The sequence below is a fragment of the Capricornis sumatraensis genome, chromosome 11 (assembly GCF_032405125.1).
Source record: "Capricornis sumatraensis isolate serow.1 chromosome 11, serow.2, whole genome shotgun sequence".
Classification (NCBI taxonomy): domain Eukaryota; kingdom Metazoa; phylum Chordata; class Mammalia; order Artiodactyla; family Bovidae; genus Capricornis; species Capricornis sumatraensis.
In genome coordinates, this window is record NC_091079.1 from 95044042 (window position 1) to 95061043 (window position 17002).

At 41.4% G+C, this 17002-nt stretch overlaps 2 protein-coding genes across 4 annotated transcripts in view; one reads left to right on the forward strand and one right to left on the reverse strand.

Annotated features, from left to right (window-relative positions):
• RMDN1 (regulator of microtubule dynamics 1) overlaps positions 1 to 1443 on the forward strand; it is a 30900-nt gene extending 29457 nt beyond the window's left edge. For 2 of the 3 annotated variants that reach the window (XM_068983447.1, XM_068983449.1), the window contains 2 exons: positions 630 to 763; positions 1331 to 1443. In XM_068983447.1, the coding sequence (XP_068839548.1) occupies positions 630 to 763; positions 1331 to 1381 (185 nt within the window). In that variant the 3' untranslated portion in view covers positions 1382 to 1443. The remainder of the gene's footprint in view (positions 1 to 629; positions 764 to 1330) is intronic. The other variant, XM_068983450.1, reaches the window with a different exon arrangement.
• Positions 1444 to 5788: 4345 nt separating this feature from the next.
• Positions 5789 to 17002, reverse strand: part of WWP1 (WW domain containing E3 ubiquitin protein ligase 1) — a 95723-nt gene continuing 84509 nt past the window's right edge. Inside the window, exons 21-23 of the mRNA XM_068983256.1 lie at positions 15994 to 16090; positions 15492 to 15564; positions 5789 to 7322 (exon numbers count right to left, since the gene is read on the reverse strand). Coding sequence (XP_068839357.1) covers positions 7223 to 7322; positions 15492 to 15564; positions 15994 to 16090 — 270 coding nt within the window. The 3' untranslated portion in view covers positions 5789 to 7222. The remainder of the gene's footprint in view (positions 7323 to 15491; positions 15565 to 15993; positions 16091 to 17002) is intronic.

Here is a 17002-nt window from a genome sequence, read left to right on the forward strand (position 1 = left end):
GATAGTAGTTGAGCAAAAGAGAATCCTCATTAGCCTGGTATATTACAGTAAGTCCCTTAAGTTGGGAACCTGAAGAGATAGTTGTTAGTTCACATGTCTGGTGCACACTGTCAGCGTGCGTGTCCCCTACAAGCGTGTGTGCTTCCGTGTGCTGGGCAGTGCTGTGTAGGTGCAGGGTCTTCACTCAAGCCCAGAAGGTCCAGAAGCAGGTGTGAGCGCAGCAGGGCTGTAGCTGGTATCTCCTGTGCTGACGACCCTTCAGCTCTGCCGTCTCCCCTTCTCCTCCTCCTCCTCCACAAAGTAACTCTTCCTGTCTGCCTGCTCAGTGCCAGCCCCTGGATGCCAGCTGGTGTACTGCACTGTAAAGTTCTTTAGTGTATTATTTGGGTGAGAAGTATTCCAATACAATACTACATGGCCCATTGTGTTAGTTGGCTACCTAGGCTAACTTTGTTGGACTTAGGAACCAACCAGATGTACGAATGTGTGCGCTTTCAGAATGGGTCTTGTTCAAATGGAGGGGACCTACTGTATTGGCGTTTAGACCAGAAAATTTAAGCCTTTCAAAATAAGAGCAATACTGTTTCATCGGAGATAAAATGTAAATTCTTTTTCTTTCTTACATACAGTGGATCCAAACTTCTACAGCAAAAACTTGCTCCTTCTAGGAAAGACATACTTGAAGCTGCACAACAAAAAGCTCGCTGCTTTCTGGCTAACAAAGGCCAAGGACTACCCAGCGCACACAGAGGAGGATAAACAGGTAAAGCATCTCCGGTGAGCAAGGCAGACGGGCTTCTACTGAGGCACGTGAAGGGAAGGTGGATCAAGAACTGCTTTAAAAATGTCATTGTCTAAACGCATATTATTAAACAATAGTGCTTATTTCAAATGTATATAGCAAATGTTTTTGGAGAAGGAAATGGCAACCCACTCCAGTATTCTTGCCTGGAAAATCCCACAGACAGAGGAGCCTGGCGGGCTATAGTCCATGGGGTTGCAAAGAGCTGGACACGACTGAACACACGCATAGCAAATATTCAGTTACTGTCAACAAACAGGTATGAATTACTCACTACAATATAGAATGGTTCCTGTTTGACAGGTCTATATATAACGGATCAGATAAGATTTCTAAAACAAAAGGCAAGGAATGTGTGCTAATGTGAGAGTTCTCCAAGAGTCTCATCTCGGAGTTCTCTAAGAAATTTTATCCTTTGTGTACTCGCCTGGTTTTTTTGAAACTCTTAGAAACTACTTTATAAACTTGTTTCAGGAGTTGATCTCTGTGCTGTATTATTTATTTATCATATGCATTCTTCCATTTTAGATACAGACAGAAGCTGCCCAGTTACTCACAGGTTTCAGTGACAAGAACTGAGAATTTTTCAATGAAGTATCTAAGGAGCATTGCCTTTTCATCAGATTTTAAAGATAATAAATACATTAACTATAGTTCTGTGGCTGTTCTTTTAACGTTGTGACCATTTAACAGATAAATACAAAATTCTAGATTTCTTCACAAATAACAAGGCAAAAGAAATGATTCCCACAAGAGCGGTAGAGGCGTCTCCATGGCTTAGAGGCAGAGATGACTGCACCGAGCTCCCAGCGATAGAGCAGGGCATGAGATTGCCAAGGGGACTGCAGTACATCAGGATGGGGGTCAGGAAAGGAGCGCTGTGGTGTGGAAGCGCTGGCTTAGGAGGGGTGCAGTTTCAAGTTGGACTGAAAAGCTGAGCCCTTGCAGAGAAGCAACAGTGACAGGAGCTCAGCGTGATGGGGGTTCTTGGGATAAAGCAGTTAACTGATGTGTCTTGGAGCCAGCCTGCGTAAGGAAAGAGCTGTCAGGAGAGGGCTGAAAATGGAGTGGTTTCTTTTTCAAAACGTGAGGTAGTCTTAAAAGTGGATTGATTTTGTCACTAGGCGAGCCCAAAGTCTATTCCCTAATGGGTGAAGGGAACATGGAACTCAAGGAGAAATGGAAACGAGGGTGTTAAATAGGACAGTGATCCCTGGGGTGCCACCAGTGCAGACGCTAAATTCTGTGAGAAGTGGTGTCTTGAATGTCACTTAGAGACGTCTGAGTGTATGTGTAGGTAGTTTTCTCAAAGGGAAAACATACAGTGTGGGTATGTACTCTTTGTGGTTATCATGTATATTTTCAAACAGAAGCAAACACTCAAAGTACTGGACTATGTATACCCATCTCTGATTCAACAGTTGCTAATCTTTTGCTGTATTTTACCTGTGTGTATTCATATATTTACAAGTATCTGTAAACTTTTGAAATAATAGACAACATATTTCATCCCTAAATATTTCAGTATTGTCTCAGAATAAAGACATCCTTCTAAACAAACACAAATTCATATTACAACTGGAAAGTTAATAACAATTCTTTAATATCCAGCCGTACTCAAATATCCTTAAATGTCCCAAAATGTCATATACTTCTAGAAACCAAGATCCAAAGATCATACATTGCATTTAGTTTCCCACCTTAAGTTTTTTAAAATCTAGAACAGTAACCCATCTGTTTCTCTCACAGCACTGACTTTTTAAAAAGGCCAGTCCAATTGTCGTTCAAACTGTCCCTCCTTCTAGAATGGCCTTACTGACCACCTTTAGAGACGCACCGTCCCGTCTTACATGTATACTACATCTTCTTTGACATTTGTGTTTATCCCGTTCTCTGATAGCTACTGCTTGTCTTCACTTTTGAGATGTTTCTTTTTCAGTTTTTTTTTTTTGTTGTTTTCCCCTGTTAGTAGGCATTTCACATCTTCATGTTTTTTGGTCCAGTTCTGAATTTCTAATTTGGATTTTTTTCATGTCTGCAATTATTATTTAGATATAATTCAGACTAGTATATTGTGTTTAAGGATTTTACTGTTTTTTTTTTTTCCTGTTTAGCCCTCGTTTTCAGTTTTCTCTTTAGAGTGACTTTGGATGTCATTTTTTGGAGGTATGACATTTTTTGTATGTATTTAATGACCAGCAATGCCACTTTATCAAATGGGAGGTAAGGAGTTTGGATTAGTTCAGTAACACCCTCAGTAATTTACAAAATAAAATAGTTTTGTAAAATAAGATTTCTTTTAGTCATAAAGCCTTTTATGGAGGGGAGGATCTGTCTTTGATATTATGTAGAGCTATTTAAAATTTTTTTCCTTTGCAATAGATTCAAAAGTTTCCAAAAAGTACTACTCAGAGAGGTCCTGCAGCCCCTCCCCTCAGCGTGCCTCAATGGTGACAGGTCACTGCAGTTCAGTATCCAAGCCAGGCGACTGCACAGTCCACAGACTGTGTTCAGGTGTTACCACTTTTAAGTCACCTCGCGTGTCATCCGTGCAGTTGTGTCCCGCGTAAATTTCTGTAACTGCCACAGTGAAGACACAGAACTGCTCCATCACAAACCTTAGTGCTGTCCCTCACAGTCACCATCCCTGATCCTGACAACTGCTAATAATTCTCTGTAGTTCTCCATAATCTTGTCATTTCAAAAACATTATATAAATGAATCATACAGAATGTGATCCTCTGAGATTGGCTTTCTTCATTCGGCATAACTCATTTGAGATCCATCTAAATTTAGTCAACAGTTCCTTTTTATTGTTGACTATATTTCATTGTATGGGTGTACCAGTTTATTTCAACTAGCCACCTTGGGGCATTTGGGTGGTTTCCCAACTTTGGCTGCTGTGAACATAAGGTATGACTTTTATCAGCATACCTTTCATCTCTGTGGGATAAACGTCCAGGAGTGTGGTTGCCGGGTCTTCTGTAGAGCTGCTATGTTTCTTTCCCCCCCTTTACAAAGGAATAGCTCCCCGGTCTCCAAGAAGTAGTACCTTCCTGAGATTCTGATTGTGTGCGTTTTCAGCCTCTTTTGACTTCCCAGGAGTCTGACCTCCTAGGTCTCACACTGCTTCCTGGCATTTCTCCACTCTGGATGAGAACTGCTGCTTTCGGGAATGAGCCCTGGGGCCCCATTATTCCCCTTCCTGGGCAGTGCCCACTTGACTCGGCTCTTGTGTTCCAGAGCGGACTGCTAGTTTGAGATGCCTATTTCCCCATGTACATGTCAGCAGAAGTCTGCCGTATTCTGTCTTCTAAGCATACCACAGACATGGGCTACGGGGGCTCACAACTGCCCCTTGTTGTGCACCTGTTACTCTAAGGGTGACAGCAGACATCTGGGAAGGTGGCTGTCATCCTACTCTTGCTGCCAGAAATTTTCCTATCTGAGTGGACTAGTTATGGATTTTGTAAAAATGATTTTTCTCAGATTCACTTTTTAAAATAAACATAATTACATCAAGGAAAACACAAAACACCCTGAGAACTTACTGGAATTTTGAGGATTAAACAACATGTATTTACAGGAGTATCAGTAAATATTTAAAAATGCTGTTAACATCTGATTGTCCTTGGTCAAAGACTGGGGAGAGAAAATTTGGAATTTAGGAGATGCCACTGCTGTTCCAACTATAGTGTATGTGCTGCGGAAGTGAGCACAGAAGGTGCCACTTTTGGACTATTACTCTTTGTTATTGGTTTGGGTTCCCCCTGCCTTTTTAAATTCTTTTGTTACCTACTTCAGCCAGATAATATTTCTGGTTGATTCTGTAATGCCCATTGGAGGTTCAACCAAATATTCAGACTCAAAAAGCCCGTGGTGACAGGCTTCATCTGGCACCAGTTCACTCAGATGGACAAAAACCAAGCTGGCCCGGGTGGTCGGTGTCAGGCTTCCCGACATTCGGATGACCTTCCAGCAGCGTCCGGAGCAGCGCATCCATGCAGCTCCGCAACGAACATCGCCCCGGGTCACAGCTCGGGAATCCCAAAGGGACAGGCCCTTAGGAGTTTTCCCATCCCGGCAAGTCTGCAGCTGTGGTTTCCTGTCAAGTATCTGGAGTCTTCCCAGTCCGGACATAACATAACAGTCAGGGGTCCTTTTTATGAACAGAAAAGGTATTGCCTGACAGCACTGCTGGCGCACCAACCTACCTAGTTTTGAGAACTGGAAAAGCTAGGCGTCTGATCTGAGGCCCAAGGGCGGAAGTGTTGGTTAACCCTTTTGCCCTGCAAGCACTGAACACACAAACCGCACTGGTGGCCTCTCTCCCTGGCAGGCAGGCAGCTGCTCTGATGGGTGGACTCATGCACTGACGCGCGGTGCTGGGGGTGAAGGGCGCTGGGACCGCCTCTGCACTCACTGCGGGGTTGTGGTTGGGCACCGGGGGCCTTGCACTCGACTTCTCTCTGCTCGGCCCAGCCCAGGACGGGCACTGCCAAGGGAGGGGAGGACACAGGTCTCAGGTTCCTCTCACGGCCAGAGTGCACATACCAAGACAAGCCGGGATATCCTGCCTACAGGCCTGGATTTCTAGGAATAACACGGCAGACAGAAGAGCCTGACGAGCTCTCCAGGATGCTGGTTTCCTCTCTGAAGCCCCCTGTGGACCTGGAGTGAGGAGGCAGGCATGGGCACCCTGAGAGCTTCGTGAGACCTGCCACGGCCATTCCCGCACGCTGGGCGACAGCAAGTGCTGTCTCAGCAAAGCTCCTCAGCGGCACTGCCCTCGTCTAAGTCAAGTGGCCCTTTCGAAGACTGGGCACCCTCTCATGCATAAGCCGTCCTTTACACTCGTTCTCTTGTTTTTCATTCTTTAGGCATGAGAATAACTAGAAAGTCAGGAATGAGGATTTGGGAAAAGTATTCAACCAAGTGGATCACTGACTTTTATTTCATCTTTACTATGAATTCTGAATAAAAATGTAAAACATAATCTAAATATGTAGGAAAAGTTTTGGCAAAGCAAAAAGTATTGTCTAGAGAAGTTAAATTGTATACTAGTATTATCTGTATGTACTTAGTGAAATGTTACTGGTAACATTCTAAGATGTCAGTTCCCATGGTTAAAAAAATTTTAAGGTAATGAAATTTATAGTGTATACTGAAATAATGATACAAGTGGAAATTTAAATTTTTATATTAATAAGGAAGCCCCACTTGCTAAAGCAGCATTAATATCATTCGCATCAGATTGTTACACATTTTTGTAGATCAGTAAATGTCTTTGATAATGAAAAACAAAGTATTTACCTAGGACAAAAATAATAATTTATATAAAAAGGGGGGAAGACCAAAATATTTTTTATATGCTTATTCAGATACATAGAACTTTCATGAATTTAAGATATGAATGAATGAAGATATTCAAACTGTAATAGGAAATCATTAGACTTATTTGAATATTTAGATGCTTATGTAAGTCTTCAATCCATCTGATTTTATAAAACCAAAATTTCGAACACAAAAGCAGAAAAGTTCACATTACCTATTTATATGTTCCTAAGTATCAAATTATATCAATTCTGTATTTAAAGAACATCATAGATATTAAAACTAAAGTACATTAGTGCCTGATTCTTTTTAATTCCACAAATACCTAGCATCCCAAAGTAACATGTAAACAAACCTCTATGCTGCTCAGTGAATTCTCCCCAATTTCCAGAATAAACTAAATAGTAGTAGATCTAGTATATGATTTACTCGTAAGTTACGGTTTCATTAATGACCTTGACTGACTGTATTAGGGATGTAGCAAAGAGGGGAAATTTTCAACTACTATATTTATTTAAAATAAACTGACAGGTTCAAGCACCCATCTTAAGAAAAGCCAGCAGCACTTTTTTTTTTAACATATTCAAAGTAAGATTTTGGCCTAAGCCCTTAATACCTTCCTGAACAGCCATGCAGCTAAACACCCTCAAGAGATGTTACATCAGGGAAAAAACCACGGAGCAATTTGAACGTCTTCCCCTGGATAACAGAAACAAGGTAAAGCAAATCCAGACTATTTTCAGATGAGTGGCTGTCACGTTTAATACACCCTGAGCTCTATAAAACTAGAGCCATGATCATATATGCTTATATAGATATATACTTATTTTTAATAAAGTCTCTCGCTTGCTTCAAAATTTAAGGATGATTTTTTTTTCCTGGTCAGTCATTTCAAGGGAACAATAAATAAAGTAGAAAAGGATGAGCTGTTTTGCATATTTCTGTGGAAGAACGGAAAACATTTATACTTTTGAGAGATTCAGAAAATTCACTGTACAGAATGAACAGCTTATATACACTATCTGTGCAACTTTTCTTGGCTGGGGTATTTAAATGCAAGAGTTCCTCCAAGACAAGAAGCCACATTCATTCTTGTCCAAATCCCTCTGTTTCTTCTATTGCAAAAAGAAGTTTTTCCTTTAGTTGTTCATAACTCTTATATGGTGGTAGATCCAAGCGATTAAAACTGAACAAAAACAAAGACAAAATGTGTTTTCAATAAAATAAACTCTGAAAATATTTCTAATACAATATATTTTAAAAATACATTTGAAAAACTGAACAGGAAGAATGTAGAAATTTTGTTGGAAGCATTTAACATACAATTTACTGCTTACTATATTAATACTTACTGAACATAATATTAAATATACAAATTTTCTTATAGCAATTGACTCAATTTTAAGACCTATTCATAAAAATATTTTAATGTTTCCCAGAGAAAGTAACCGCTGGAATATTCTTCCTCTTCTCTATAGTATCATGTTACATTGTTTCCAGAGTCCCCCTAACTTCTCCTGGGTTAAGAGAGTCCATTTCTTTCACTGATTCACCTGTGAATTCACTCACTCATCAGTTACTGAGAATCTTTTCTGTATCAGGTATTTCTCCCAGGAGCTAGTGATACAGAGATGAAAAACTAAGGTCCATGTTCTCACTGAACTTACATTCTAGGGTGGAGACTGTCTATCACCAAATATATACTTTTGTCTTTTCAAATGTCTTCCCTGGTAGCTCAGTTGGTAAAGAATCCGCCTGTAATGCAGGAGACCCCAGTCCTATTCCTGGGTCGGGAAGATTCCCTGGAGAAGGGAAAGGCCATCCACTCCAGTATTCTGGCCTGGAGAATTCCAAGGACTGTATCCATGGGGCCGCAAAGAGTCGGACACAAGTGAGCGACTTTCACTTTCACTTGTCATATGTAGAACTTTTTCTAAAATAATATGCTTGCAGTCTTGCCAGACTCAAAGAGAATTCCCTTCTGGGATTAACTGATGAAATACCAAAAACATGGAAAACGCTTAAATCATCAGTGTATTGTTTTACAATTTACAAAGCTGTAGACTAACATTTCATTTTTTTCAGATACATCACTGAGTATCTGGGTCAGGATTCAGGAGTTTCAGATTTCAGTCCCCACTCTATTAGGGTCTAGTGAGATAGCTCTGAGAAGTCAGCTGCTCTGTTATCGTCTCATGTGGAAGGCTTCTAGAGATGGTCCAGTTCCCTTCTACTACTCCTACCAGTCATCTGCCCCCGTCAGGAAACTACATCAGGAGAGAGCCTTTTGAAACAAGGCAGCCAATTAAAACTGTGTTCTTCTCAGACCATGTCTCTCTCTGAAAAGCTGTTCACAGTACCAAGCAAGGGAACCGTTCTCTTCCCGCCGGCCCCTCCCGCCGCCTCTGCCTATGCCTGAGGTGCAGTCTGACAGCGGACTGAGGCCAGGGGAGACTTCCCAACAGGAGTCCACACTAAGACAACCGATCCCCTGCCTGTGTCGACCGTCCTGTTCACCAGGTCGCCCTCCCCCGTTTCCCTCGATCATCTCTGTTGCTGCCATATCCACCCGCATCTGCTTCCTCCTCCCCTGTTATCTGCACCATCAGAACTTCCTGCCTACTCATCTGTGTACAGGTTTGTTTTTTTTTTTTTCACTTTTTCACAACCTATCTAGCCTTCCATCACTTTCAGGGGTCCTTTATTAAAAATACAGGCAAGTCTGTAAAGCCCCTTTGCTGCTGCTAACTCCTGCAGAGGGGGAGTGGGAGGGGAGGCCTGGGCCGCTTGGTGCGGCCCCACCGCTTATTCCGTGTTCTCCAGGCAGACCACACGCTCGTCTGTTCTACAACCGTACTCTTATTTACGGCTCTCCGATGTTCCGGAATACCCTTTCTGCCTATGAAATTATTATTAAGAATCAGTCCAAAAGCTACAAAACTTCCTCCAAGAATTCTCCTTGAACATGTTATACAGACTTCATAATTTCCCTCTCCATAAGGTCTTTTTATTTCTATATAGGATTTTCTCTGTATTATCACTGACTGGTTTCTTCCATTAGATTCTAAAGTTCACAAGGGCAGAGTCCCCTTTATTCTCCTGACACAGATCCATTCTGCGTACAGGAGACATTTAGTACATGTTGAGTTGAGCCATGTAAGAAAATGGGTATCTTTAAAGCATTCAAATACATGGCTCTAAGACATGAGCTATTCTGTTCTGTGCTGCTTTACAAAAAGACAAAAACGCTAAAAATACTCATCTTTTGCTGAGTACCTACTATGTGAATATCAGAATACTATTTTAGTTTAGCTTTTTAAACTAAACTAAATGTGGAATAGGTAATGTTCGCTACTTCTGTTTTCTTATATGTAAAAAGGGGAGGGGAGAGAAGTACCCCATTAGCTCGCTTCACACGTACGTCGCCTGCTGTCCCCGCATCCAGAGAGCAGCCACCTCTCTAAGCAAAGCCCTGGGGACCGCAGCAGAGGGACCCCACCTGAGGGCCATCAGGACCGCCTCCCCACAGACGGCAGGCACAGCAGCGCGCCCCTCAGTCACTGCCGGACACGCAAGTCTCTCTGCATCATCTTTTCAGTCCTGATCTACCCTATTTCTCCTGATCTGAACAGTATCTCCACCTGTGCCCTCCATCTCACAGCGTGCCGGTCCATTCTTTTGAACTTCTATTACATGATTTGCAGGCTTCTATAGTCTTAATGGGCTTTCCTGGTGGCTCAGATGGTAAAGAATCTGCCTGCAAATGCGGGAGAGCTGGGTTTGATCCCTGAGACAAAGAGTCGGGAAGATCCCCTGGAGACAGCTCCTCTCTTGCCTTAACTGAAACTCAGCTAGCCTGAAAACAGTCCATTTCCTTTGCAGCCAGCCAACACACTTTCGTCGTCTGAGGCAAATGACCTGGCTATGAAGCCTTGCTTTCGCACTCCTGCTATCACCTCCTTCCTGACCACGTTCCTTCGCCCACTGATACCTCTGGCCCCTGCTTCACAGTCCTCTCGTTCACTCAGGTGACAGGCAACACTACAGCCTCCCAGGTCTTGGCCGTTCTTCAGGGATCTGTTCCCCTACTTTAGTATCATACCTTGAACTTGGTCACCAGCAGCGAAGGGAATTATTCACTAAAACACTGATTATCTGTTTTCCCCAGCTTACTTCAATCAAAATGCCAACCTATTAACCCAATACTTTCTCACCATCCTACCTTGTCCACAGACTCTTCCACTTCTTAAGCAACAGCCCATCATTATAAGTTATTAGGTTGGTGCAAAGGCAATTGCGGTTTCGGCACTGTTGAAGTTGCCATTTGATACCGGAATACATTCTCAATAAATGCGGTTATGTTATACACCACTTTAACGCACATTTCTCACTTTATGTTCTTTTGCTAATGATTCAGTTCAGTTCAGTTGATCAGTCGTGTCCGACTCCTTGTGACTCCATGAACTGCAGCATGCCAGGCCTCCCTGTCCGTCACCAGCTCCCTGAGTCAACCCAAACCCATGTCCATCGAGTCAGTGATGCCATCCAGCCATCTCATCCTCTATTGTCCCCCTCTCCAGCCCTCAATCTTTCTCAGCATCAGGTCTTTTCCAATGAGTCAGCTCTTCTTGTCAGGTGGCCAAAGTATTGGAGTTTCAGCTTCAACATCAGTCCTTCCAATGAACACCCAGGACTGATTTCCTTTAGGATGGACTGGTTGGACCTCTTTGCAGTCCATGGGACTCTAAAGAATCTTCTCCAATACCACAGTTCAAAAGCATCAATTCTTTGGTGCTCAGCTTTCTTTATGGTCGAACTCACATCCATACATGACCACTGGGAAAACCATAGCCTTGACTAGATAGACCTTTGTTGGCAAAGTAATGTCTCTGCTTTTGAATACGCTATCTAGGTTGTTCATAACTTTCCTTTCAAGGAGTAAGCGTCTTTTAATTTCATGGCTGCAGTCACCATCTACAGTGATTCTGGAGCCCCAAAAAATAAAGTCTGACACTGTTTCCACATCTATTTCCCATGAAGTGATGGGACCAGATGCCATGATCTTAGTTTTGTGAATGTTGAGCTTTAAGCCAGCTTTTTCACTCTCCTCTTTCACTTTCATCAAGAGGCTCTTCAGTTCTTCACTTTCTGCCATAAGCGTGGTGTCATCTGCATATCTGAGGTTGTTGATATTTCTCCCAGCAATCTTGATTCCAGCTTGTGCTTCCTCCAGCCCAGCGTTTCTCATGATGTAATCTGCATATAAGTTAAATAAGCAGGGTGATAATATACAGCCTTGATGTACTCTTTTTTCTATTTGGAACCAGTCTGTTGTTCCATGTCCAGTTCTAACTGTTGCTTCCTGACCTGCATACAGGCTTCTCAAGAGACAGGTCAGGTGGTCTGGTATGCCCATCTCTTTCAGAAGTTTCCACAGTTTACTGTGATCCACACAGTCAAAGGCTTTGGCATAGTCAATAAAGCAGAAATAAATGTTTTTCTGGAACTCTTGCTTTTTCAATGATCCAGCGGATGTCGGCAATTTGATCTCTGGTTCTTCTGCCTTTTCTAAAACCAGCTTGAACATCTGGAAGTTCACAGTTCACATATTGTTGAAGACTGGTTTGGAGAATTTTAAGCATTACTTTACTAGCATGTGAGATTAGTGCAATTGTGCAGTAGTCTGAGCATTCTTTGGCATTGCCTTTCTTTGGGATTGGAATGAAAACTGACCGTTTCCAGTCCTGTGGCCACGCTGTTTATTTTATATTTACTTGAGACTATGGAAAGGATGTTAGATGAGAAGCAAATTTGTGTGACTGTCTTATTTGATTTCAAAATGAGGCGTAAAGCAGCAGAGACAACTCGCTACATCAACAGCCCATCTGGCCCAGGAACTGCTAATGCACGTCCAGTGCAGTGGTGTTTCAAGAAGCTTTGCAAAGGAGATGAGTGCCTTGAAGATGAGGACCGTAGTGGCTGGCCATCGGAAGTTACAATGACCAATTGAGAAGATCATCGAAGCTGATCCTCTTACCACTGCAGATGTGACTGAAGAACTCAGCGTTGACCATTCCACGGTCATTCCGCATTTGAAGCGAAGTGGAAAGGTGAAAAGGCTCTGTAAGTGGGTGCCTTATGAGCTGACTGAAAATGAAAAAAAACTGTTGTTCTGAAATGCCATCTTCTCTTATTCTAGGCAACACACCATTTCTCAACTGGACTGTAACATGTGATGAAAGGTGGATTTATATGACAGCCAGCAACGACCAGCTCAGTGACTGGACTGAGAAGCAGCTCCAAAGCACTTCTCAAAGCCAAACTTAGAGTCATGGTCAAATACAAAAAAAAAAAAAAAAAAAAAGGTCACAGTCACTTTCTGAATCGCAGTGAAACCATTACATCTGAGAGGTATGTTCAGCAAACTGATGAGAAGCACTGAAAACTGCAACATCTGCACGCAGCATTGGTCAACTGGAAGAGCCCAATTCTCCACGACACCCGACCACACACTGCACAACCAGCACTTCAAAAGTTGAACGAACTGGGCTACCAAGTTTTGCCTCATCTACCATATTCACCTAACCTCTCGCCAACTGACTGCCACTTCTTCAAGCATCTCGACAACATTCTGCAGGGAAAATGCTTCCACAACCAGCAGGAGGCAGAAAATGCTTTCCTCAAGAGTTCATCTAATCCCGAAGTATGGATTTTTACGTTATAGGAACACACACACTTGTTTCTCACTGGCAAAAGTGTATTGACTGTAATGGTTCCCATTTTGATTAATAAAGATGTGTCTGAGCCTAGTTACAATGATTTAAAATTCACGGTCTAAAACTGCAATTACTTTCGCACCAACCTAATAATTTATAGAGGTCATGGTCCATCCTTATAATCACTACCATGCAAATACTTTAAAATCTTATCTCTCCTTTTTGAATTTACTCAAACTCTGAATGAATTCAGCCTTGTACTTTTTCATTCCTTGCACCTTATCAGCTGACAATTACTGCAGGGGATATCTGACGACTTCACGTGAACTACTAGATCCGAGTGGGCAATCCAGCACTGCCCAGCATTCGCAGCTATGTTTCTCTAGAAACACTTGTCTCGCCCCTGACAACTCTCCCTTTCTTTCTCCTTCCAAGTCTTTCCCTTCTTCACTGTTAGCCAGTGGCTTCACCTTATAAATACTTGGAGGAAAAAAAATCAACAGGTGATCAACTCTTTTTTTCCTTCACAAAATCTAAAATCTATCTGTAATTTAACTCAACTTTTTTTCCTCTTCTGTTACAACAAAGGAAATGTTCTCGTTTTCATCAAAAGTGAATTCCTTAACTCACACTCAGAATCCCAATTCTTTCCATCTCCTTTCGTTATGAACTCTCTGTCCCCTGCCTCAACAATCTCTCCTGCATTGGACTCACCAAGTTAATCTAACCTGGTGTTCCTTACAGTTTTTGGTGAACAGGATCCTTTTTCACATCTAAAAATATTGAGAAATCCAAAGAGCTTTTTGTTTATGTGAATTATAGCTATTGATATTTACCATAAATTTTACAAATAATTTACTGTGAGAATGAAAGCAAGTTATTTTTATGAAAAAAGTGACTGTTTTCAAAAAAGTAGTGAAAAAAGTGACCCTGTTTCATATTTTTGCAAATCATTTTAATGTCTGGTTTAATAGAAGACATCTGGATTCTAATACCTATGTGTTTATACTATGAAACTGCACTGTTTTAGATTCTATGAAAACTGTTCCCATACAGATATGCAATTAGAAAACAGAGATGTACTCAAGTAATTTTTTCCCAGATAATTGTGGATATTATTCTTTGATAATATACTAAGTTTGATAAGGTTATGCATAATATGGGTTTTGAAATCATATCACAGAACCCTTTGTATTCTGTTATATGAAATCTATTGGTTTATTTTGCACTTTGGATGTTTTTCTCATGCATAAGTTTATAACATCATGTATCAGTTATTTGGAAATATAGGTTCATCCAGTTATAACGAATTTTCAAGTATTAGTCTTGGGAAGCTGCAAAGCTGAATATACAAGTTTTCCAAAATTCTGATTTTTGTATGAAACCTCAATGTTATATCACCAACAAATGCTGTTAGTTGTTTTCCTTAAAAAGATGAGCTTTTACTTAATTTTCAAGAAAAAAGACTGAATGAAACAGTCTGTTATGTTTTCAAGTAAACAGCATTTCACAAAAAAAGCAAGCTCTTCAGCTTTCAACTCGACAACTGTCTAAGAGCTTCTTCGCAAGACAAAACCCAGTGTTTTATGCACTTGCCGTTTATTTTGTCATACAGAATATTTAAAAAAAACTACACACATAGTTCAAGTGTCAAGATTTAATAAAGTTAATAGTTTTTACTACTTCATAATCAACAACTTTCAATAAGCCTGGCCTTTTCTTTTTTTTTTTAAACTTCAAATGTGTGGTGTTGAAAAATGCAGAGACAGCAGTTTGGTGTCACTGCCTCGACTTGTGCTAAGGCAACAGCTGTTGACCCACCATTACTTTGGTACCACAGTGCAAATGTCAGAACAATAAAAAGGCAAAAAGGGACAGTGTGAAAACTGGCTTTGACCTCCTGAAAGCCACACATACCTTCGGGCCATCTCCATCTTCTGTCTGGATGACTAACAGCTCTGACCTCCCTGCTCTCACTCACCCAGTTCCCGCCCTCCCCGAGCTGCCAGAGTCCTTTTTCTGAGATCTCTTCCTATCTAAGACTCCTCAATGGCTTCTAATTGTATTTAGAATCTAATTGCTCATCATAGTCTATTAACCTCTACATAATGTAGCCCCTGCCCACATTTCCAAATTCTTTTATCTTCCTCCTCAGAATCATTAAGTTCCATTCATACCAAGTCATTTTTTATTTCCGTACAAAATGACTATACAAAGTATACACTCCCCATTTCTTCCCACAGCATGCTATTCATCAAACTCAACTTAAACATCACTGTTTTCAAGAAACTTCCCTGACCACCCAATCTGGTGGGAATTCCTCTCCAGCTGGTCTCCTGGTTTAAAGGACCCCTATCATTTGTAAAGAGGTGATGACCTGTTTGTCTTTTGTGCCCATCCCCAATGGGGCACCAACTTCATAAAAGGCAGGGAGCACTTCAATCTTATTTTACACCTAGTGGGACTTTAAATATTTTTTGAATCAATTGATACATTTCTCGAGTATTTATATTAACCAGTCACTCTAAAGTGTTTAGTTATAGAGTGCTATATTAATCAGTAAAAACTGAAATTCTGACTACTTTAATGAATCAACAATTATACTCAGTCACTGTACTATTTCAGATTTTTGAACTTACCACGTGTGGCTTCTTGGTAACCAGGTGTCTTTGCCAACTTTTTCAACGCAAAATTTTTGAGGCCCATTGCTTCCTAAATCAGGAAAATATGACAAAATTCATTTGGTCCTTTAAACTTTTTAAGTTTTGACTTAAAAACTAGTCAAAACTAGTTTTGACAACTAGTCAAACAGGAACACTTCACAGAATCAACATGAATGATACAGAATTAACTACAATGTAAGTGGCTTCTGCCCAGAGAAGCTTCTTAATGCTGCAGAGATCCAGCAACAGGAATCACAAAGTGGAAAGATCAGTGTCTACAGAATTGTACTCCCTTCACAAAGCCTCTGAGAGCAGACTTTCATACCTATCTTACAAATGTACTTGATATTAAGCATTAATTTGTCTTTCTTTCAGTAGATGTCCTACATAAAGCACAGAAGAATAATCCTTAGGCTTAAGTCTGCTGTGTGTCTAAACGCATTATCACAAAATTATTTACAGAGAAAACTGCATTTACCCATGAGTTCAGCGAATCCTCCTAGAGGTAAACGGCAGGTTCCAGTGACAAACTGCAGTAGTCGCATTCTCACTTCATTGTCTGTCTCCTTCACAAACTGTGTAACAAAATCAAGTTTACTTTACGACCTGGTGAAAATTATTTGTACTAAAATTCTATTTCTAATTTTAAATTAACTTGTAACTCTTGTACTGATTTCAAAGCCCAATTTCCTATTTTTAGGAGGAAAATGAAAACAGAGGATGCACCATATGCTTTTTGTGTATTTGGCCCTAACGACAATATTGTGAGACAGGCACTATCATTAGCATCCCCATGATACATGAAAGAAGACAGTGGCCAGGCTTCCCTAGTAGCTCAGTGGCAAAGAACCCGTCTGCTGATGCAGGAGACACGGGTTCTATCCCTGATCCGGAAGATCCCACACACCACGGAGCAGCTAAGCCCGGGGGCCACAGCTGTTGAGCCTGTGCTCTAGAGACCAGGAGCCACACCTCTGGGCCCACAGGCCACGACTGCAGAAGCCCCCTGCGCACCAGAGCCTGTGCTCCGCGACAGAGAGGACATCGCGATTGGAAGCCTGTGCACCACAGCCAGAGGGGAGCCCCTGCTCGCCGCAACTCGAGAAGAGCCCGTGTGCAGCCACAGAGACCCAGCACAGTCAAAAATAAACAAGTAATCAGAAAAAAAGAAAATGGAGGCCTGGAGAGGTGAAAGAATTTGTCCTTCTCAACCTGCTACTAAGTGGCGGAACTAACATTTGAACTGAGGTCTGAATGAGCTCTAAAGCTCTGCTATCCTGACCTCAGCTGACTACCCTGCAAGCTCCTGACGGTGAACAAACCCTTCTCAACTGCCACTCTCAGCAGTTTCTGGTATTTTCTTTCACTAAACACCACTTTCCCAACTGTGTTCTTCATACTTGAACCCAAAGTATGCATTCTTCTAAACATATATCTCTTCATGGACTATTTCTTTTCAAAGTAGACACAGACAGGTAATGTGAAAT